The sequence below is a fragment of the Colius striatus genome, chromosome 22 (genome assembly GCF_028858725.1).
Source record: "Colius striatus isolate bColStr4 chromosome 22, bColStr4.1.hap1, whole genome shotgun sequence".
Taxonomy (NCBI): Eukaryota; Metazoa; Chordata; class Aves; order Coliiformes; family Coliidae; genus Colius; species Colius striatus.
This window is the reverse complement of record NC_084780.1, coordinates 4039788-4063533: the sequence shown is the minus strand read 5'-3', so window position 1 is coordinate 4063533 and position 23746 is coordinate 4039788. Positions and strand designations below refer to the sequence as shown.

At 50.5% G+C, this 23746-nt stretch overlaps 1 protein-coding gene across 3 annotated transcripts in view; it reads left to right on the top strand.

The window, feature by feature from the left end:
• The window catches only part of CCND3 (cyclin D3), a 51476-nt gene that overhangs the window by 16974 nt on the left and 10756 nt on the right, over window positions 1–23746 (top strand). For 2 of the 3 annotated variants that reach the window (XM_062013560.1, XM_062013561.1), the window contains exon 2: window positions 20511–20726. In XM_062013560.1, coding sequence (XP_061869544.1) covers window positions 20511–20726 — 216 coding nt within the window. Of the gene's footprint in view, window positions 1–18303; window positions 18596–20510; window positions 20727–23746 lie in introns of those variants that run through there. The other variant, XM_062013559.1, reaches the window with a different exon arrangement.

The following is a 23746-nucleotide window of genomic DNA, read 5'->3' as shown; positions in this document are numbered from 1 at the left end:
GGGGAAATGTAGGGGGCTAGAGCAAAAGATGTTGCATACATTTGAGAGCAAAAAGATTAGGGCAGAGACCTGTTGATTTACACTGGCTTTTTGGGCTTGAACCGGCTCTCGAGTCCCATCCCAGCCTTTGGAGCTTTACTCCTGGGAGCAGAGGGGACTGAGTATTTCAGTGCTTGTGTAGGTTGTGGGACAGCAGTTGTATGCAGTGCTGGGGTGCTTTGTGCAGTCAGGGTGTTTTCCATCAGTGTTCACACATGCTGATTTCTTCCTGCATTTTGCATTAGGTGGAATAACCAAGAGTTTTTTAACACAGTCACCACCTTACTAAGCAAAACCATAGTGCCTGGATTTCAGATTACCCTGATACCTTTGTTTCTTCGATAAATTCAGCACAGAGGAAGGGAGAAGCAGCATGTCCAGCTCAGTTTTCTGAGATAATCATAGTAAGGGCAGAAAGAGGTGCTTGTCCACCAGCTCCCAGTCTCACCATACAAGAGATTATTATTTTTTTGGATAGGAAGTGAAGAACAACTTTTCCCATGGGAACGACAGGGGGAGGAAAACTGAACTGAATGGAGATGTCATAAATCAAAGATCTACGCCTGTAACTTGCTGCTGTAGCCTTGGGCAGCTGGTATTTATATGCCCAGTCAAGATTTTTTTTTCTTTTTTAAAAAGCAAGCCACAAAATGCATGAATTATAAAAAGCACTGAGTTCTGTGGATGTCTCCTTCCATCAGCCACAAAGTCCTATGGAAGGGGAAAACTGAGGCATGGTGCATGGAGTCCGTTTGCTGAGGGTCACACAGGATCTCAGTCCAACAGGGATGAACACAGATTGATAGAGCAGTTCATAGAATCATAGAATGGGGGGGGAGGGGGGGGAAGAGCCCTGCAGAGCTCATCCAGTCCAACCCCCCTGCCAAAGCAGGTCCCACCTAGATCAGGTCACACAGGAACGTGTCCAGGTGAGTCTTGAAGAGCTCCCAAGAAGGAGCCTCCACACCCTCCCTGGAGCCTGAGCCAGGGCTCCCTCACCTCAGCACTGAAAGAGTTTTTCCTGATGTTTCAATGGAACTTTTTGTGTTCCAGCTTCTTTCCATCACCCCTTGTCCTGTCACTGGCTACAACAGAAAAAAAGTGATGTCCCAACCTCCTGACACCCACTATGTATATACTTACTAATGAGTTCCCCCCTCAGTCTTCTCTTTTCCAGACTAAACAGCCCCAGCTCCCACAGCCTTCCCTCATAAGAAAGAGGCTCCAGTCCCCTCAGCATCTTGGCAGCCCTGCACTGGCCTCTCTCCAGCAGTTCCCTGTCCCTCTGCAGCTGGGGAGCCCAGAAATGGCCACAGGACTCCAGATGAGGCCTCAGCAGGGCAGAGCAGAGGAGGAGAACTCCTACTCCTGGTGAGAGGGGAAGGGGTCAGGCAGTACAACTGGCAGGGACATCTATGTTTTGTTCCAGTTACAGGTTAAATTTTTTTCTTCATCCAGAAGCAGCAGCAGTATTTGCCCTGCCTGCTTGAGAAACCTACATCATCAAAGCACTTTGCAGGTATTAACTAATTCATCATTGTTAAACCACAGTGATGGGATTTTCCAAAACTGTCATTATTGGCCTGAGCTGGGAGCAAAACTCACAGCAGCTGTTATGGAAATAAAACACACAGGCCTAGGGAGGTGTGATTCAGTATGTATGACCTTACTTCTCCGTCCACCATCATCCAAGTACCTTCTTTGTTACCACTGATTAAAAGCAGGTTATTTTCCTCCCAGTTCAGTAATCAGCTCAGAGACCCCTCCAGTACTGTCTCCCTGATAAGTGCCCTTCCCTAGCTCAGACCTGATCATCAACAATGGATATTTCTCTATGCCTCAGCCTAGACACTAGCTCAGTGTCTCATCCCTTTTATCCATCACCAACCTCAGCTTCAGGTGGGGAGGGAAGCTTTGTGGTAGCTCTCAGCATGGCATGAACCTCACCCTCTTTAAATGCTCCTTTTGTTCACTGCCTTTCCTGCCAGTCTGCAGCAGTTGAATTGCACTAAGACAACACATATCTACCTCACACAGGCCATGAGTGGATTCTCCTGTGCCAGTATGTACCACCCCATGCAAGCTGAGTGCCTGCTTGCCCTACCATTTTGGTTGCACAGTGACTATGAAAGTGCAATCAGCTCTTCCCTCCACCTTGCTGCCTTTAGCCCTCTCTGTGTGTAGGGATAGGAGCCTGCCAATACTTTAGGGCAACCTCTCCCTCTTGTCTGGGCATTAAAAGATGGTGCCAGAGGCTCACTGAAGCACTATCAGTCACTGTCCCTGTGCAGTTGTTTGTTTTCTTTCTCTTTTTTTGAGGGCAGCTAGATTCTAAGAAACCCAGGCAGGGAGACAGGAGCACAAAAGGACCTTTTGCTTATCTCTGACCTTTCTGGCTTGGATATGTGTCACAGGGTGGCCTCCAGAGCCCAGATAATGCAAAAGCTGGGATGCATGATTAGGCCATCTGCAGAGATCTGGTAAAGACCTGTGAGGTGGCAGGGAGAGAAAAACTAAATAAGGGAAATGTCCTCTGCAAAGTGTGGTGAAAAGCTGGGTTGGAGAGCTGTGTGTGCCATTTGTGAAGCAGTGGCCTGGTCTGGGGAGCAGGAGAGGCTTTGCTGAAGGGTCGAGGGAACGTGTGTAGCCTTTGCAAGTCTCTTGCTGATGAAGAATGTAACCAGCTCTGGCCAATGCCCCCCTCCTTGCAAAACCCAGCCCTGCAGTGGTGAGCAGCCCACTCCTCTGCTTACTGTACCTATACTAGAGCTGTCTGAAACTCCCTAGTGCAAACATTTGGAGGAAACCCCTGGTTTTTCTCTACCCACTTGGAAGTGTGTTGGAGCAAGAGAAAGCGTGACCCTGCTGCACTGGTCATAGCCACCCCTTTGGGCACAGACTGAGGTGGCCAGGAAGAAGCAAATCTGGGACTTGAGCTTTGTCCTCCCACATCCCAGGTCATGTTAAGTTGTACCAGAGCTTGCTAGACACCATTGCTGTGAGCAGCAAGGCCAGGCACAGCTGGTTCCCAACAGAACTGAAGCTCCTGTGTGCTTTATCTGATATCTGCAAAGTATTTCTCAGTGGAAGTGTGATCTGAGTCTCCCTTCTCCTGAGCTGCCTGCTTGTGGGAATGCAACACCATTGGTACCTTTACCTGATCAAATCAGTCAGACTTAGTTGAAGTTTGCCAAAGGATTGAGAATGGATGGGAGAGACAGGACAGACACACAATCCTGCAGCAGGATTGCATCTGGCTTGCTTCTTCAGAAAACAAGGGCAGAAGTGCTGAAAGGTCTTGGGTTCATCCTGATGCAGAACAGAAGGATTTTTGTGGGATGGGAAAAAATGTTTCCTGCCCAGCTCCAGTCCGTGCCACAGCTCAAGAAGACCCATTGTGGTAAGCCTGGGCTGCAGCACTGGGGCCTGGGCAGACAGAGAGGACCACAGGGTGTGTTTATGTCCAGCAGCCTCAGTCCAAATTCCCCTTCATGCTATCACAGCCAAATCCTGCATCTTCCACTCCACAAAAGACAGGCAGCACAGCATGAGGGGAAAAAAAAACCCAAATGAACTGGGTATCTTCATGTTCAGGTAGAAAAATCAAATGCTTTCCCAGCCTCTTTGGAGAAAAACATCCTCTGAAGTTTGGTGGTTTGCTGAGGCTCCTGTCTGAGCCCTCAGAGGGCCAGAGCCCCTGCAGATGCTGGTAGCCCCACCCTGCTTGCTCAGGAGCCACACTTTCAGTAGCCATCTACCAGGGTGACTTGAGGGTAGCTGGGGTGTAGCCTGTGATAGTTATCTTGCTATCTTTGTGGAGCCCTGAGAATATTATTTCTTCCCCCCTCCGCACCTTTAGGCTCCAGTGCCACAGCTCTGATTTCCTTGTTTAATCAATTGCACTGGGCTCCTTTTCTGTGTTTCACACAGCAATGAGCATTTCCTTTATCACAGCTATGGCTTAGGCAGCCTGTGTGTCTGCTCCTCAGAACAGCTGCCTGCACCAGCAACCACTGGGGCTCAGAAGATGGGGCTCAGCTGGGGGAGGTTTATTTGCCATCGCAGTTAGAGCAGCAGATGCTCTTACACAAATATGGTCATACTTAACACAGTTTATTTTACATAGCTTCTAATTTAAATCGAGTTACACTTACATGGGTTTGCCACCACAATACCCTTTGAGTGGTGAGAAGAGTAAAGCTTTCATCTGGATGGAGCAAATGGAGAAGCCCACCTGATTCTGAGACCAAGTCAACCTGAATCTCTCCTGGGCACAGCTTTCCTCTTTGCACTTGCCCATTCGGTAACACAGCCTTGCAGCCAGCTAGGTCTTGTCCCTGATCTGGCAGAGTTTAACCCAGTCAGAGCAGGGCAGCCAGCACAAAGACTGTGCAAGGAAGGGAGGAGGACTGGCATGGGGCAGGGGGGAGAGCTGGACAGCCCCTTTGGCAGCAGCCCAGACTGGAGTGGTTTCGCCCAGGAAGCCAGATCACAGATTGTCCCTGCTTTTCCTGTGCAGTTGGTTTCTCATGCAGCCCCTTTGCTGTCTTATCTAGCGAGGTTGGCATCTCCTCAGTCCCTCCTTGTGTGCCTCAGGCTCCAGAGGCCCAGATCTCTGCATGAGGGGTGCTTTTATACCCATTGTAAAGCAAAGAATTGCAGTTGGTTCCCGAGTCCTAGAGCTTGTACCACTTCAAGCAAACAGGCCACTTCAAAGTCCGCTCCGGGAGTCGTTGTGACAAAAGCTAGCATTCAGCTATTAAAGTCTCTAAATCCTGACTGAAGCTGATTAATTTACACCAAGTTAATTGCTACATCCCTTTGCAAAGGTCTGAACCAGTCATTCCATTGCACAATGTCATTTGTAGGGAGAATTAAATCCTTTGCTTACATGTTTATAGAGTTGTTTTGAAGACATAATCTTGTAGCATCACCCACCTGGGGATTTTCTACCATCTTGAAGGCCTTTAACACCATTAATAAATTAACATCATTAATGATTAATCACCTAAATATGAATGGAGGAGGCTCAGTGCCAGATAAGTGCAGAGTAAATGCAGTTGCAGGAGTTCCACTGGCATATAGGTACTCCAGTGTATCTGGCAGCACTTCTGCTGAATTCATTGGTGATCTGTGTACCTCCTTTATCTTGTTTGGTTGGAGGGAAACTGAGGCATGTAGCAGCTTAAATGGATCTGCCCAGGCTACTGAGGAAGTCAGAAAAGAGATAGAAAAGCCCTGACACTTCCTAGCTCTTTTCCAATATGTACTTTTTTCACTGTAAACATTGATTCCATATTTACTTGTACACCCTGTTATCTGGGTGAGGGGAATGATGCTCCTTCTCTCTGGGAAACTTAAGAAAACAGAAATTACCATGTTGATGAAATCTGAGGCTCACTTAAGTCTCCTCTCTCCGAGAGGCCAGCATCAGCATTCTTCTGAAGGCAGAAGAACCCTGCACAAGCAGACTGGGATCATTTGCAAGAACCGTTATAGTGTTGCCTCTGAAGCAGGTGGTTTAGCGTCTCCTCTCATGCATTTTAGAATACAAGATAGTCTTGATATCCAGAGAATACCCAAGGCCTTTCTGCCTTTTAATCTTGCTTAGGAATTGCAAGAAGTTGGCATTGTAGGCTCCAAAGGAAGTGGCAGGAGCCAGGACTGGTTGTTAGCTGTCAAACCCCAAAAGGTCATGCTTAGGTTGGTGCACTGAGAAGAACGAGGTAGGAGCACTGCTGCAAATGGAAAACATTTCCATGCACTGCACTGTTGTCTCTAGGAAACCTTTCAAGCACTCCCAGGCCCAGCAGTTTGCTAAGAAGACCCAGATCTCATTCCTTTCACTACAGTTGCCAGCAGAAAAGGGGGTGTTTTTTTCTTCCCTGAGTAGAATCTGCTGCTGGCTCCACTGATGCTGGACACAGCTTTTGTTCCCAAATTAAGCCCTTCCGTCTTCAGCTGTGCTTTATGCAGGAATCCATCCCCTGATCCCTGCTGGGGCACCAGGCAGCTCCTGCTAACCCTGCGTGCTTGGGGACAGGATTGATCCATTCCCTGAGTGACTGAACTGCTGAATCTTGAACCAGGCAGCCAAATGGGAAGTGCATATGTGAGTACAGCTCTCGGAGCCCTGGAGAGTGACTACGGGAAAGGGGCTCTGCCCAAAACAGCGAGCGATGGGGTGATGCCCTCCAGCAGCTCCAGGCAAGCCAATGCAGCTCAGGTCTCAGCAGGGCAGTGGTGGCAGGGGCTGGGGGAGGCTGCCAGGGTCTCTTTATTGCCTTGTGTATATGCTGGGTCTGTATACCCAGTGGGGAGGAAACTTCTTCCCAACTGGATGCTGAAGGAGGGTCTTGCTTTCTTCTCTCTCATGCCTCAGGGTGCAACCTCAGCATCTCCCAAAGCCCAACAGCAGGCAGGGAGGGAGGTGAGTTCTCTTTCAGCAGCAATTTCCTCAGAGGGACTCACAGGACCTGGGGGTAAATCCAGTTTCCTTGGCCAAGGCCCTTGAATTACAGGGCATACAAGAGAGATTTAAGTAGCAGCGAGGTCTGTCATCTCCCATCACCTCTGACTTGTTTACATCCCTCTGGGGCCTTTCCTGCTCTGGCTATTAAGGATTTGTTCTTTTCTGGCAAGGAAAAGGCAAGATCCCAGGTGACTTGGAGTCTTTTGGTAACTCTCAGAGGCAGCTGTGAACTGACTGTATTCCCCAGCCTCGATGAGGTCAGGACAGGAGCTGAACTCACCAGTCACCATTTCCCAGGAATCAGCTGCTTGTGCTGTGTGTTTGACTCCTGAGTTCTCAGACAATTATCAAAAAGGTTGGCTCAGCCAGTCCCTGTGTCTTTACACTCACATTTTGCACTGCAAGATCTATCAGCTGCCAAACAGGGCAAGACAGGGGTGCTCATACAGTGCAGCCTGTAACTGAGAGGCTGGGGCACTTCAGAGCACGCCGGGCTTGCTGTGCATTCACAGGTGATGGCTTCAAGGGAGAAGTGATTCTCTTGCTGCCTCTCTTCAGACACCCAGACCTGTATGTTCCATCTGTGACTGCAGGGTTATACACTGAAATCAAACAGGTCTCTTCTCTGTGAAATCTTCATCATAGGTATGGAAGGGGAGGGGCAGGTTCCTAAAACTGCTCAGAATATTCCCAATCCTGCTTCTTCCATCACCTTGAGAACAAAAAGTCTTGCTGGCTGCTGAGTGCCTTTGGAAATTCAGCCCTTGATCTAGCTTTATTTTAATTCTCTCCTTATCCTCCCTTGTCTTTCTCTCTCTGGCTGCCTGAGCATGTGTCTTCCCAGTTTCTGTCTCTGTCTGGGCTGAGAAGTCAATCTCGTGCCAATTTGACATTTGCCCTTTCTGAGTGTAGTAAGTCCACTGGAGCTCAGGCTGGAGGAGAAACAAGTCCCTCTGCTTCCTATCATGTGCATCATTCAGAGCTCAGCCTGGGAAATGAAAGTTCCTTGGCTGAATCTGACCAGCTGTCTGGCTCTTCCTGTCACCTTGCCAGCTGAGCTTCACACATGTCTCACTGAATGAGCAGAGCAATGCAGTTCACCTTCCTTGCTTTGCCCAGTTCTCTGCATACTTCCTCCACTTGCTGTTTGCAGCTCTCCTACCGTTTAGGTCTCTCCTACTTGCCCTGGTGTGCTGAGTGGTAGAGGTGTATCTCTCCTTTTCTTCTCCCTAGGGTCACATTAACAAGTTCAGCTTGGTCAGAGGACCAGGCTGGTCCAAAACACAGAAGGAAAATCCAGAGGAGAGCCTCCAGAGATCTCTGTTCCAAAGTCATACTTGCAGAACAAAGGCAGGGGCATTCCAGGTCAAGGAACAGCAAAGCTAACACGGCTGCACCCGCCGGGCCGTGACAACCCGTGTGTCCTTGTCCTCACATTCCTTGTATGTTTGTCTGTCACATGGTTGTGATTCCCTCATAAGCTTTCAGCAGGCAAGGCCCATGGCTTCCAGAGGGGTCACATCCCCTGGCACTGCTTGATAATCCCAGCAGTGCCCTTGTGACCGTTACCTGGCTGGGTAACACCTCATGGGTCCAAACAGCATCTCTAGTTACAGCATCTCCATCTGCTTCTCAAGCTGTGTCATTGAGCTGTCTCCAAAGCTGAGGCTTTGCCTCAAATACCTTAGGAAGGAGGTGACATTTTTATGGTAATGACAGTTCCTGGTAAGCCTGGCAAGCCTTGCTCTCCTTATTGCCTGCCCCAAGTTGTGCAGATAATCAGTGGCTCCGATGATGGGGCTGTTCAGCAGTTCTGCCCTTATCATTGCCCTAAGCCTGGATGGGGACTGGCAAGGTGGCCTTACAGCAGGGAGTCTCCCTCACCAAAGAGGTGAAGAAAAGCCAACAACAGTTGCAAGGTCCCCTTCTTTGCTGGGCCATGGAAAATCACCCAGGGAGGAGTGACTGTTTAGCATCTTCACAGCCCTACGTTGCAGAGCAGTGGAAAGTATGTGCAAGTGAGTGGCATATGGATCAGTGCTTGGGGAGAGAGCTTTGTCACCAGCCATGCACACCACAGCATGCCTGGCAGGACAGGGTGCTCATGTGCATGTCAGCCCTTCGATTACTATGACCCCCTTTCTCCTGGAGAAGAGGAGGCTGAAGGGAGACATGAGCATTCTCTGCAATTGCCTGACAGTGAGTTATAGTGAGGTGGGGGTCAGTCTCTGCTCCCCAGCAATGAATGACAGGACAAAGGGCAACGGGCTGCAGTTGCCCCAGGGGAGGTTGAGGCTGGAGCTGAGGCAGAACTGTTTCCCTGAGAGGGGTGTCAGCCCCTGTGCCAGGCTGCCCAGGGAGCTGGGGGAGTGCCCAGCCCTGGAGGGACCCCAAAGGCGTGGAGCTGAGGTGCTGAGGGGTCAGTGCTGGGCTGGGCAGGGTGAGGGGAGAGCTGCGACTGCAGCAGCTTCAAGGGCTTTTTCATCCCAAATGATTGTATGATTGTGGTGGGGCTTAAGCAGACAGAGCACTATGCTGGGACCTGGGAACTGCAGGCTCCCTGTCTAGGCCTAGCCCTTGTCTGCTGGGGAGTGAGGAGCAAATCACTTCAGTGCTCTGTCCCCCAGTCTCCTCATTGGTAGGCAGGGATGCTCCCACATTCCTTCATGGGTCTGCTAAGCACTGCCAGCCCCTCATCTTTTCTCTTTCCGCAGCAGCTTATGTTGTTCAAAGTCCTGGTAGCAACAGGAGGTTCTTCACTGTGGACCAGATACCATGGACTCATCCCTGTGTCTGCAGTCACCCTGAGTAGAGCGAATCCAACTGGGTGTCAGCTCACCCACCCTGAAAACTGGCCCAGCCCAACACCCACAGCAGATTTGTCACTGTCCAGACGTTAACACTTGTTTTGGGGACATGGTCTGACAGCTCACCTTATAAATAATGCTGAAGAGCTACAAAAATAAACCCAGAAGCACTCATGCCTGATTGCAGGAACCTCTTTGTTTGTCAGTTTGCAGTGGGAAGGAAGTTGGTATTTTAATTGCTACAGACAATATCCTGGTAGAAGCCAGACTCTGGTGTTGCATGATGGTAGATCTGATTCTCTTCTGCTCAGGCTCTTGTAGTCAAGTGAGAAGAACAATATTTCTGCTCACATACACAGGGCAGGAGTGGAAGCTGTGGAACTGCAGTTCCAGAAGGACAGGGAGCTGCTGGAGAGGGTTCAGCACAGGGACACAGAGATGATGGAGGGAGTGGAGCATCCCCCTTGTGATGAAAGGCTGAGGGAGCTGGGGCTCTGGAGCTTGGAGAAGAGGAGCCTGAGGGGTGAGCTCATTCATATTACAAATGCATCAAGGGTGGGTGTGAGGAGGCTGGAGCCAGGCTGTGCTCAGGGATGGCCAATGACAGGACAAGGGGCAACGGGCACAAGCTGCAACAGAAGAGGTTCCAGAGACACAGCAGGAGGAATTTGTTCCCTGTTGAGGTGAGGGAGCACTGGCAGGGGCTGCCCAGAGGGGCTGTGGAGGCTCCTTCTCTGGAGACATCCCAAACCCATCTGGGTGAGTCCCTGTGTGCCCTACTCTAGGTGGTCCTGCTGTGGCAGGGGGGATGCACTGGATGAGCTTTGGAGGTCCCTTCCAGCCCTTCAGATTCTGTGATTTGGCAGCAGGTGTAGCTGGGATGCTGTCTCAGAAGGCACTATCACTGCTGTGATGCTAGCAGAGGGCAAGAGTGGACAGGCAGGAGCAGCAGCTCCTCTGCTGTAAGGCTCACAGCAAATGCAAAGCAGTAGTTTAGTGCTGGAAGAAACAGTTAACGTATCAGGCAGCTGCTGGAAACGCTCCACCAAAGATCTGCCTAAATACAAGGGGAACACTGCTTGCCCAGTGATGTGTGTGCATTCACAGAGTGTATCTCATTAGCATGTTGTTAATGTCAGTAATTATTGATGACATGAATGCAGAAGCCTACATAGCTAATATACAACTACCAGAACTGCTGGGAGGAATGCATCCATGTTTTATGATGGGCAGTAGCATCTCTGTCAACTTGATCTCTGTACATCTGCTGGGATATACAGAGGCACTTGGCTGTGACAATCACAGGAAATACAGTGACATTTGTTGCTTCAGGAAAAGGTACTCTGGGAGCATGGTCTAATACTTAGAGGAGAAGCCTTGTCTGCAAAGCTGTGGGTTATCTGAATGGTTATCTTGTGCTGCTGTGTGGATTGTATTTTATTTCCATTTGTTCACACTGGGTGTGACATTCTGTTTCACTTGTACTTCAGCACTGTGGTCTGCAGGGCCTTCAAATCTTCTTTCTTTGACTTGGCAGTTTGAACTGGAGGGATAAGCATCCTTTGTTGCCTTAGGTGGGAGAGGACACAGATGCTCTGCATGCATTGGCTCAATGTGGTAAAGGCAGGTTGGCAGCAATGATGGTGGCCTTTGGGAGGGTCCCTGGGGTGTCAGGGTGGAGGGTCTGCCACACACACACACAGCTGCTGTGCTGGACCCCAGAGAGGCTCAGCTCAGTGCCTGATGGCTGCACAGGCAGATTCTGGGCGATGTGGGCTTGGTGCAAGATGTTTCCTTTCAGTTACACCAAGGGTGAAGTGAGTGCAGCCAGCAAGCTCATGGTAAAGGCTTCTCGCCTGCAAGGTTCTGCCTCTAGTTCAAAGCCCTTGCAGCGTATACTCAGCCTGCATGGAAGGTAACAGCAAGCCAGGTGCACCACAAGTGGGGGAAGTCAGTGGGGTATCAATGGTTTTCTTTGTGCCCCCAGAACACTCACACAGCATTAGTCCTCCCTCCCTCCAGGGAGACAAATGTAGCACAGACACAACTGATCTGATGAGGTTGCTGCCTGCCCATCGCTGGCACCCCAGAGCCATCCAGTCCTGGCCTGATCACCTCTGCCCTTGTAAAGAGAATAATCCTCCTAGTCCAGGCTCGGGCACAGACCTGCCCAGTCTCCATCCTCATTTACCACCTGGCCAAAGCCAAGATTAAAACCCAGCCATCCTTCCTGCCAGGCCAGTGCTTGTTCTATCACACCCCGTTTCTTCAGGAGGGCTGACTCCAGCCCCTCCTGACATGGTTTTGCTGCCTGCTCAGCTTTCTGGGGCCCTGGAAAATATGGCTGGGTGCTACTGTGCAGTGAAGAGCTGGGACACAGGCTTGTGCTGCTGCACACAGCCTACAGCAGGCTCAACTCCTTGCCACAAGAGCACCAAGCTTTCAAGGATTCTTCCTCTCTTCCTACTCCTGTTCCAACTAAACCAGTACCCCCCTCCTCATCGCTTCCCCAGGCAGGATGGATCCTTTCTTCAGTTACAGCCACAGCAAATTCCCTTTCTGCCTGTGCTGCTGAGAAGCCTCGAGCTGGCTCTGACTCACTGGCAGTTTGCATTGGCAAAGAGGCAGCAGGCACCAGCCTTGCCACATCAAATGAAAAACAGCCACCATAAATTCTTAGAAAAACCCAAACGCATCTGATCGACTGAAGAAAGTGAGATGTAGGCAACGAGATCAGGGCAGGGCAGGAAAAGGCAGGAGGACGGACAAGGGAAGGGTGTTGTAGAAGCAAAAAGTTGTATTTTATATGTAAAATTTCAGGGCAGGATTTTTTTAACAATTTGCATAATTGGCAACCACAGATAATCCCCTAAAATGAACCAAATATATCACAAATGGGGGCTTTCCAAGCCCAGTTTGCTTTCTGAAATTGATTGGTTTCAGCTTTGAGCCCTGTGTGGGGGTTTTTTTTTTGCTTCTATGGTTTTTCTTTCTCTCTTTACCAGCTGGATTTGGCTGGTGTCTGATGGGCCTGATTTGGGAGCCAAACAGAATGTTCACCTGGGGATGGCTCACTATGGTACGAGTTTGAGTCAATGAAAATGTGACTTGAGTTTAGATTTCATTAGGAAAAGGGAACTAAGGCAGAAACCAGCTGCTCAAATGACAGATGAAGACAAAATTTGCTCTAATGCTTTTCATAAAAAGTCAGGTGAGAAACTACATTTAAATCTCTGCTATTAGCTGAGCCAAACTGGGCTGGCCCCACCAAATCTGGGCTAGCTGCTCCGAAAGGGAGACACTCCATAGCCACGACTGCCTTGGAGATTTCCTCCTAAATGACTTGCCAAGAGATGTGGTGAATTGCTTGCTAAGTGCATGTTTACCAATGTGTCTCTTTTCATCTCTTTATACCTCCTTCCAATCACCTCTTTGTTCTGCTCTGGAAGCCACCTAAGTGAAGGGCTTCACAGAATGGTTTGGATTGGAAGGGAACTTAAAAGATCATCTAATTCCAACCTCCCACCTTCCCTCCATCCAACTGTTTCTTTCCTTTAATAATCCTGGGTAGGGAACTCTATTATTAAATTGATTTCTATCCCAGGAACAGATGAGCTCAGAGGCAGACATGAGGAATATAACATAAACCCAAACAGTATCCACAGTCACACTTTGATTAAATAGATAAAAAGATGGTCTATTTGGTCCAAAGGTTTGGTCCAAACTGTACCAAAAGCTGCTGATGAGGGGATTTAAGTCAATGAAAAAGCTGCATTTTGACCTTTGAGGCAGCAAGCTTTCTTCAGAATTTTCTTGTATATCATCACTGGATGTAGCTGAGCATTGCTGAGCCTCTGTATTCAGATGATATCACTCTGAGTCTGGTCAAGTCAGAGGAAAGGGAATGCAGTGGTTACCAGGAATGGCAAAGATATTAACAAACACATCCCCTGGGTCAAATGTTTAACTTGTACTCAACCAAAGTGTAATTCAGCAAAAGCATTTTTTCTAAGAATGAATAAGAGAGAAGAGAGAGAGAGAGACAGCTACAGGGGGAAGACAGCAGCCTTAGTGTTTAAACATGAGGCCAAGACCAGGAAATCCTCATCTCTCCTGCCCTCTGGACCAGGGAATGGCTGAATGAGCAGGGAGATGCCTCAGCTCCCTGTGCCTGCAGCTCCCATTCACGTGCACTGGAGCAAACCTCCATGTGTGACCTGATCTAGGTGAGACCTGCTTTGGCAGGGGAGTTGGACTAGATGATCTCTAAAGGTCCCTCACAACCCCCATCATTCTGTGATTCTGTGAAACCTCTGTGATGGGCTGATGTGCTGCAGCCATCTGCCTGGTTCCGCCATGTCAGCAGATGAGTCTGTGTGCCCCATGGGCTGACCTGATTGTCTTCATCAGCAGTTGAAGTGCACATGATGGACCATAAACTGGGCCATCTCCTACAGCAGCAAGGTCTTCTGGTAAGCATAGACTGTGAACCAAACTGCCAGAGCAAGCTTTGCTAGTGTGCCAGAGGTCTTGCATCCTGGGCTGGGTCAGAAGGGCTGTGGGCAGTAGGTCAGAGAGGTTCTGCTGCCCCTCTACTCTGCCCTTGTGAGACCACAGCTGGAATAGTGTGTCCAGTTCTTGGCCCCTCAGTTCCAGAAACACGGGGAGCTGCTGGAGACAGTTCAGCACAGGGACACAAAGATGATTCAGGGAGTGAAGCATGTCCCTTCTCATGAAAGGCTGAGGGAGCTGGGGCTCTGCAGCTTGGAGAAGAGGAGCCTGAGGGGTGAGCTCAGTCATGGCTACAAATCCATCAAGGATGGGTGTGAGGAGGCTGGAGCCAGGCTGTGCTCAGGGATGGCCAATGACAGGACAAGGGGCAACGGGCACAAGCTGCAACAGAAGAGGTTCCAGAGACACAGCAGGAGGAATTTGTTCCCTGTTGAGGTGAGGGAGCACTGGCAGGGGCTGCCCAGAGGGGCTGTGGAGTCTCCTTCTCTAAAGACGTTCCAGACCCAGCTTGGAACGTCTCTTGGAACGCCTCAGATCCAGACTCTAGGTGGTCCTGCTGTGGCAGGGGAGTTGCACTGGATGAGGTCCCTTCCAGTCCTTCAGATTCTGTGCTTCTGTGATTCTTTCCTGCTAGGAATAGTTGCAGTATCTCTCCACTTTAGGGAAAGCTGGATGTGGAATGGAACAGACCACAATATTTGAAGTGCTCTGAAATCCTCAAACCAGAAGTTGTGTGACAGTGTCGTGGCCCTTTCTCATACATGCACAAAATGGTACCTGTGTGTTTCATTCTATTTGAGGGATTTCCTACAGCAAATTGTGTAGTTATTTGCTCATTGGATTTGGTTTTCAAGTTCTTCCTGTATGTTAAGCAGTTTCATTTTGATGTCACTGATGACACTATAGTCACAATATGACCAAGGAAGAAGGTGGCTTAAGCTTTGGTAGATCAAAATTGGACTTAGCTCAAAAGACAAGACATAGAAACCAGTGTAGCAAAGGCAGTTGGTCATTGTTTGTTGACACCCTTTGGGGCCAGGCCCACTGCTGATGCAAAAGCGACACAGCTCAAAACCTGCAGCAAAGAGCTTCAGGACATGCCCCTGTGGAATGGCCATACCAAAAAATGGCCTTACCCTTGATCTAAGCCCACATGAGTGGCCAGCTGCCTGTCAGAATCAGCCCTTCATCTTGCACTGCTCCTTTAAAACCTCCAGCTGCTGGTCACTCCTGTTAACCCCTCATCGACATACCAAAATAATGAGCCCCCTTTATGATTCAGCAAAGAATAACATTGCTGGTTGGAGATCCTGGAAGTCTGCAGGCCATTAGGTTTTTTAATTCTTACTCTGAAGGAATTTCCTTTTTTTCCTGCTGCTGTGCTGTGTCCTGCCAGAGCCAGGAAGATGACTGTCCATGGGCAGCACTGACCAAGAGCTGCTTTTCCTGGAACGATCGCTTTTCCCTCCACACACCCACACAATGGGCTTTTTAGGATGCCTGCAGTCTGTAATTTGCCTTTCCAGCCTGATAATGTGGCTTTGCAGAGGCATCAGTTTTGCCAAGTCATCATCTGGAAGGAACACTTTCTTATGCAACAGGCTTCATTTTCCCCCTCCCTGTGTGCTGTGGCCCACGGTTGCCACCGAGCCCCGCTCCAGCTGAAGGGGCTGTGTCAGAACCACCGGGCAGACGCTGGGAAACAGGAGAAAGACCATCAAGTCTGGGAAAGGGGCCTGAAACTTTCAATTTCAAAAGGCACAGCCCAGAAACCAGAAGGACCAAGAACCCAAGTGCTGTGGTTTCCCTTTGCCTGACTAAAGAAAATAGCTGCTGTCTATTTTTACTAAAAATGTGGGACATGGGGCCCTTCTCTTCCCCTGCAAATGGGGGATGCTGCTGACAGTGAAAGAGTGGAGGAGAGGAGCAGGGGGGTCACCCTGGATTAAAACCAGCTGACTGGTCCACAGAAATCTCTCTCCTAGATTCTTCAAATATTTCTGGACCACACCACTGGAAGTTTGCTTTGTAAGGTGAAAGCAAGTTACTTGGGAAATGGGTTTGGGCATCTTCTCTCACCTACAGAAATCCTTTTTAAGTTAAGGCAGGGATGGGATTGATCTGATTCTCTCTCCCATTTCTCTTCTCCAGTTCCCCACTACCATGCTCTATGGTGTTCTCAGGGCCTTTCACACAATGAATCAACACTGGAAGTCTTCAAAACCCACCTGGACACGTTCCTGTGTGACCTGATCTAGGTGAACCTGCTTTGGCAGAGGGGTTGGAGTAGATGATCTCCAAAGCTCCCTTCCAACCCCCACCATTCTGTGATGCTCTGCTCATTAAAGATTTGCAACATATCCTATACCTTGCAGAAAATGAAAGCCATGTGTACCAGTGGGGAAATGGGATTCCAGCACGTGAGATGTGACCTCTCTGCTCACTGCCATGAGCAGCATTTTGAATCTCTAAATCTCTGATCAAAAAGATTTTCAATTTCAACCAACAAACCCCACCAACAAGCTGAGCAGGGAGAACAAAGGCTTCAGCCTTGTTTTACTGATGCTTATTAACTTTGTGTGTTTGTTCTTCATGAAAAGACTCTTTTTAGATGTCTGAAAACACATAAAAGTACTAAATGTGTTAAAATGGCATAGATGGAAGTGACAAGAGAGTCACTGAGGTGTTGGAGTGTGTACAAAGAAGGGGACCAAAGCTGGTGAAGGGTCTGGAGCACAAGTCTGATGAGGAGAAGCTGAGGGAACTGGGGGTCTGGAGAAAAGGAGGCAGAGGGGAGGGAAACCTTCTCACTCTTTGCAGCTCCCTGAAGGGACATTGTGGTGAGGTGAGGGTCGGTCTCTTCTCCCAAGTGACAAGAGGAAATGGCCTCAAGTTGCACAAGGGGAGGTTTAGATTACATATCAGGAAAAATTTCTTTCCCAAAAGGGTTGTCAAGCCCTGGTACAGGCTGCCCATGGCCGTGGTGGGGTCAGCATCCCTGGAGGGATTCCAAAGCTGTGTAGATGTGGCGCTGAGGGACAGGCCTTAGTGGTGGCTGTGGCAGTGCTGGGTTAACAATTGGACTCAATAGTCTTAAAGGTCTTTGGAATGTTTCCAGAGAAGGAGACTCCACAACCCCTCTGGGCAGCCCCTTCCAGTGCTCCCTCACCCTCACAGTCCCTGTGTTGTGCTCTCAGCCCAGCCATAATGCAGAGACTGTCCTGTGCCATGGAGCATCACAGGAGCACACACTGCTGAGGTGCTTCATCTCAGAGGGGAGGGCATTCAGATTTGGCAGGGAACAAAGCAATCGAGCAGAGCAGGAGATGCTGGTGGGCTGTGATGTATTTCCCACTTCTCACAATTGTGATTCTAATCACTTGGTTCCAACTGCTGCTGCCAATGCCAATGCAGTACCATCCCTGGGCAAGTCAGCCCATGCAGGCATATTGCCTCTGTGCCCTGGATTGGGAACTCCTGAGCTAATTGTCTCAATTCAGGAGCTTTTGATTTGCAAGCTTGAAGGCAATCCATTCCTCTTCCAATTACAGGACCTGTTGTACATTTTAGACCATTTCCTGACCCTTCCTGTCAGCACTAGCAAAGCTGAGGCATTTCAGGTTTTGTAGCCAGTGACACACATCAGAGAGCAACGTGTTCAGAGTGTCAGCCCATTCTCTTCAGCTTCTGAAACCAGAAAGCAGCTACTGCAGAGACAATGGGCAACAGGTACCAGCACAGAGCAGATCCTGTGCTGAGCAAGTCACAATGCAAACTTACTCAATTCCAAGAGCCAAGTATCCATCTGCTATGCAATTTGCAAAGGTATTTCTAAACAATTGTTAATTATTCTGCAAAACCCAGCGAGCCTGACAAACCCTTATCTCTGCAGACATGGAGGGTGCTATCTCCCATGGAGCTGCACCAGTACTGACATGAGGGTAGCTTCTGGAGGGCAGCAAGCTTGCTACAGACCGCCTCTTAGTATGTAGACAGCTGATTATTTTCACGGCCTTGATGGACTTTGGTCAGACATACAGAATAAAACAGGTATAAGACTAAACACGACAAAATTCCTCTTAGATCGGGTTGACAGGCGTTTCCCTGCAAGCGCCGAGGACAGCCCCTGTGCAGCCTCCCTGGCCTGCAGAGTTTGGCACCGCCCTGACAACCCAAGGGGTGGCTGGGGAAACGTGCGGGAGCTGGTGTGGCAGCGGAAGGAGCGGGCGAGAACGGGGGCCGGCCGGTGCCGGCTCCGACCCCCCCGCCCCAACATGGCAGCAGCGCCCCGCGGCCGCCCCACGTGCTGCCAGCCCGCCGGCGCGCCTCTGGCCCCGCCCCCGGGGGCGTGGCCTCCGCCCGAGCGCCGCCCGCGGATTGGCTGGCGGCGGCGCCGGCCCCGCCCCGCGGCCGCCCGGGCTCGGCGGGTCGCTGCGGGGTGGGCGGCGGCTCCGCCCCCGGGAGCGCGGCCAGTTCCCGGCGTCCCGCGGCGGCTGCAGCGGAGCCGGTGGGGTGGCTGCCCGCTGCCCCTCTGCGCTGCCCCCGCTCGCTCCTCTGCCCCGCGCCCATGGAGCTGCTGTGCGTGGAAGCCGTGCCCCGCGTGCCCCGCGCCGGGCGCGACCCGCAGCTCCTGGGGGACCGGCGGGTGCTGCAGAACCTGTTGAGCCAGGAGGAGCGTTATAGCCCCCGCGCCTTCTACTTCCAGCGCGTACAGCGGGAGATCAAGCCGTACATGCGGAAGATGCTGGCCTTCTGGATGCTGGAGGTACGGCATCCCCCGGCTGCCTTCCGTCCCCCGCCGCAGCTCCCGCTTCCTGCCCGGCCACCGGCCCTTTGCCTCGCCCGCCGTCCGCGCCTGCAAAGCGTGCGCGCCGCTGCGCCAGCGGGGGAGCGGGCGGCGGGCGGGAGGCACAGGAAGCACGCACCCGCCTTCGCTGGGGTGTTCCTTGGGGTCGTCTAGTGCAAGGGTGCAAGGGACAAGCCAGGGGACAGGGTAACGCTGGGCTCGATACGCTGCGGAGGTCAGGTCTCTGGTATGGGGGAGGTTGTGCTAGTGGGGAGGAAGGGGACTGCCCTTGGAGGTCCGGGAATGGGTGAGAAAGGCAGTGTGCAGTGGGCAGCACCTCGGGGAGTGCTGGCTGTGCTAGAAGATGTGATGGCTTCATGCAGGAGGAGCAGACACCCTACAGCCCCTGAACCCTCAGCCTGTGCATGGTGGTGCATTGCCATGCAGCTGTTTCTCCTCCACCCCCTGCTCCCCAAAGCTTCTGGGCAGAGACCTCAGCTGTGCAGCTACAAGCCAGAGACAGGGCTGAAAATGCCAGGTTAAACGGGGGAGAGAACATCACTGCCATTTACTTCCTTAAATTACAAACTGAACGTGGCTCTGTGTGGGATACAGCTCAGCAGGGGAAACTGCATGGGCCTCTTCATGAGACAGTCAGAGCCAGCAGCTTCAACAGAGAATGAAAGAACAGATCTGCAAAGGACAAATGACATTGGGATGGAGCCTGCCTGCTCACCACCTCAGCTCCTGTGGCATGAAGCTGCCTGCTTCTGTCTAAGGAAATAATCATCTTGCTTTTAAAAGGGCCTTATTTTCCTTCCTATTATTGTTCAGTTTCTGCAGTCCCCTTTCTGGGAAGGGTTGTTAGATAAATGCTGCTTTGGAGCTTGTTCCTAGGAAACCCTAAAGGCACTCGAGAAGTGGATGACACTTGGCAGTTGTCATGATGGTGTGTGTCGGTGTCCCCAGCGTTCTGGCAGTCTGTGCTGGGGAGGCAGTTGTTGCTGGCAGGAGAACAGGGGGGTTGCTGCTGTATGAGGGGAAACCTCAATATTTTTATGATTGCCTTGAAAGAAGGAAGTTAAATATGACCAGTGTTTTGATCCTGGTTGAGAGATAAGAGCAGAGGACTGATACTCAGAGCTCCTGGATTGTGTTTGCTGCTGTGGTGTGAGTGTGGCTGAGGGAGGAGAGTGGCTTTGGGATTCAACCATTGACATGGGCTCTGCCATTGATTCTTCTCATGTCTCTGGACCACTTAAGGTGGAACCACCAGATGTGACTGGATCCTCCCCATTTAGGTGTCCAGCTGGAGATAGGATGGAACTGCTCATTTTCTCCAGAGATCCTTAGTCCTCAGAGCAGAAGAAGGCAGTTTTAATGTACAACTGGCTGGAGACATCCCCAGCAGGGGAAGCTGAAAAAGGGGCCCCAAAAAAGCAATTCTCATCTTTAACTTATAGAAAAAATGCACAAGTCAGTTCTGCAGCTTTCTGCAGGAAGATGCAATTTAAGGCATTAGTCAAACTTGCTGGTGTAACCTCACCAAAGTGACAGGCACATCAGAGTCTCAAGGGCTGGAGGGTCCTTGAAAGCTCATCCAGTGCAACCCCCCTGCCAGAGCAGCACCACCTAGAGTAGGGCACACAGGAACTCATCCAGCTGGGTTTGGAATGTCTCCAGAGGAGACAACACTCTGTGGGCAGCCCCTTCCAGTGCTCCCTCAACCAGTAGCTAATTTACACCTTAGCACCTTCAGAGTGCCTTCAAAGCCCTGCAGAGAAGTGTGAAACACCATCCTGACCAGAAGCTTTGAAGCTGCAGGAGGTGTCCTGTGCTGAGTAAAACTTCCTTTTCTTGTTAATTTATTTTTGTAACTGGGGGTTTTTTTCAGGTGTGTGAGGAGCAGAAGTGTGAAGAAGAGGTCTTCCCCTTGGCCATGAACTACGTGGATCGCTACCTGTCCTCAGTCCGTATACGGAAGAATCACTTGCAGCTCCTGGGAGCTGTCTGCATGCTCCTGGCCTCCAAGCTGCGAGAAACCATGCCCCTGACTGTGGAGAAGCTCTGCATTTACACAGACAACTCCATCACACCTCAGCAGCTCCTGGTAACCACCCCTATCTCAAAGAGCCCTCTACCTCCTCCCTAGCTCTTATCTCCTGCATCCTGCTACTTGGCAGCATACCTGCCACTCTGTCTCCTCTTGTTCTCTCTCCCATTTCTTCACCTTCTTCTGCATTCTGCAATCAACCTTCCCTCTTCCTTGCCATGCTGGGTGTGATGTCTGTTGGTGGACATCTTTCCAGCCTCTCTGTTGTGGGAATCAGCTTTGTCACCTCCAGGTTTGAGAGGAAGTTCCTTGTGCCTTAAGTGCTCGTTGCCAGCTCTGAGCTGCCACTCTGAGCTCACTCCCAGACGCTGGTTTGCTCTCAAGTGACAGCTCTGGAGAACAAAGGCTCCTATCTGTGTGCCAAGGCAGGGGCATGTGGCTCTGACTTGCCCCAGCTGCAACGGGGTGTGATGTGGGAGATGCATTTCCACACCAGCAGGAAAAACAGTAAGCTTAAAGTGGAGAGTTAACCAGCAAAATGAGTGGGAGCCTTTCTCACTGGGATCCAGCTGTGTGGGTTGTAGTGTTGAGGCTGACACTGCTGCCAGGGTGATGGAAGTGAGTGGGACCATGTTCTGCCCAGGCCCTGCTCTTCACCCTTGAGTTAAAGCAGGGCTACTTTGACTCTCCCATTTACATTCAGGCAGAAGCTGTGTAGGCTTTGAAAGGCAAAGCATTTTCATGTCTGAGAAAAGATCCAAACCTCTCAGGTCAGCTTTACCAGTGGGGGAGGCAGTTGGAGAACCCCTTGGCTTGGGAGCAGAAGGCAACGGCCACCTCACTTCGAGTAACAAACATCCCTGGAGACAGTTTGTCTATGAGAATTTCTCAGGGTTAGTCATCACCTTATTAAATGTCTTATTTTTTTGGGGCTGGGGTGGATGAGATGATCTGAGTGTGATTTGTCCCCAGGGTGGGGAGTGAACCCACAAAACTTTCAGGTGTGAATCGGAAGGCACTTCTGGTAACTGGGGAACTCTTTGTGTGAACGTGGTTTTTCCAAGTGCCAGTGAAGGCTGGGGAAAATCCCCTCACCTCCATACCTCTCTCCCTCTAGTCACTGGTGGGTGATTGTTGCCTTCAGTAGCACTGAAAAAATACATGGTTCATTACCTTGAATAGTGGTGAGGGGTGGGAATGCACAGAGGAAACACGAGGGCTCGCTGCTGCTCTGGATGCTGGGCTGTGGTTGTGCTGCAGCATCTGCTGTGGGGGGCTGCCACAAAATCTGTGGGTGAGGCCTTTCTCCTGCTTTGTCATTAAAGCTTCATCCTTAAGAGAATCTTCCCATCCAGCAATGGATTCTGCAGGAGCATCTTCCCAGGACTGGGATCATCACATGAAGCTAATCCCGGGTGGAAGGGATAATGATAATGAGGGAGTTAACATTGAGCTGGGAAAAGGCAGAGGGGATTGGGAGTTGGTTTGCATTCACTTTTCTGCTGGGCAAGCAGAAGTTGGCTCTGTTGCAGAGGCAACAAGCTGAGCAGAAGGTGACAAATGGTCTTGTAGGCAAGCAGGCTGCGTTTCACAGCATGGACAGTGCTCTTCATTCCCTCAGGAGCATGAGGCTGATCAAAATGCATGTTGTGGGCCAGGGTCAGATTTTTGTCCCTGCAGAGTGATGGATAAGTGCCATGTCCAGCCAGAATATGGGTTGCAGGAAGCTGAAGTGTCTTGCTTCACCTCTCTCCCTCTCCTATCCAGATTTGACAGGGAGTCCTGTCATAACCCCTGCAGACTAGGGGAGATGATCACAGTAAACTGTAGTGATTTCTGTACCATGTACAAGCAATTGGTCTTGGTGGGCACCTTGTGTGTATCTCTCCTGGATCTCAGTTGTGTTCCATTCTGATTCATGTGGTGAGTTATTCTTGGTGAGGATTTGCTTTGTTTCAGCTGAATCTTGAGCTGTTTGTAACAGGCTTCCTCCAAAGGAGAACAGTTAGGAGACGTGCAGGTGGGTAGTGGGCAGAGCACCGTCCCCAGAGGCTTTCCTTCACTCTTGCACACAAATGCTGATGCCTCCTCATTCTGTTTTTGTTCTCCCCAAGAGGTTTGTCAGAAGGAAGCTGTGGCTAAGCAATGCCACAAAATTCACCTTCCCTTCTCCTGGCAGCCTTGGGGTGGAGAAGGAGTAGGAAAGCACTGCTGAGTGCCTGTTGCTTGCTTCTGATGGTGCAGGTACTGGGTGTTCTGCTTTCCTGTACCTTTTTCCCCCTGGATCCTGGGACACTCACAACAGGAGGCACAGCACACTGGCATGGTTTTGTTCCAAAATCAATAAGCAGTTGAGGTGGACAAGAATGGCTTCATTTGGAGGGGTCAAAAGTTCTTTCTTTGAATAGCCAAAAATAGCTTTTTGGGCAAATAAGATCCTTTTTGCCTTTCCCAAAGGGCTGAGCAGGTGTCACAGACCAGCCACAGCCCTTACGCAGAGCTGCTGAGGCATCTGCAGATGTCTGGGCAGGAGATGCCCTGTAACCCATGGCCTGATGGTCACCTTTCCCTGCTTGCTTTCAAGTAGATGTTTAACCCTCTTGGAGCAGATCCTGCTCCAGTCTCCCATCTCTATCCACTGTAAAGAGGGAGTGGAGGTAACATCTGAAGATCCTGGAAGAATTTCTCTTCTCTTTGGGACCCGACAAGAGTTAATACCCTGATTACAAAACCAAGGCAAGCTGCTTTTCCTCCTCTGTGCTAATAGTGGTAATGTCACTTCTCTTTCACAATCCTGCAGTGGAAGAGGGTGGGGAGGGGAAGGGGAGCTTCTTCATCAAGGTTTGGACAATGATGCATCCTGGCCTCTCCTCGTGGATCGATGCCATTTCAGCTCCCAGCATGTCCTCCCCGGCCCTTTGGAGGAAGCTGGCTCACTTTCCCAGTGGGTTTGCCTCCTCCTCTTGCTTGGCACAAGCTCAGCAGTTTAGAAAGGACATCGTTGAAGCAAAATCTTGATGAAGTTATTCTAGGGAGAAGGAAATGATGCAACGAGGGACTCTGGTCCATTTGGAGGA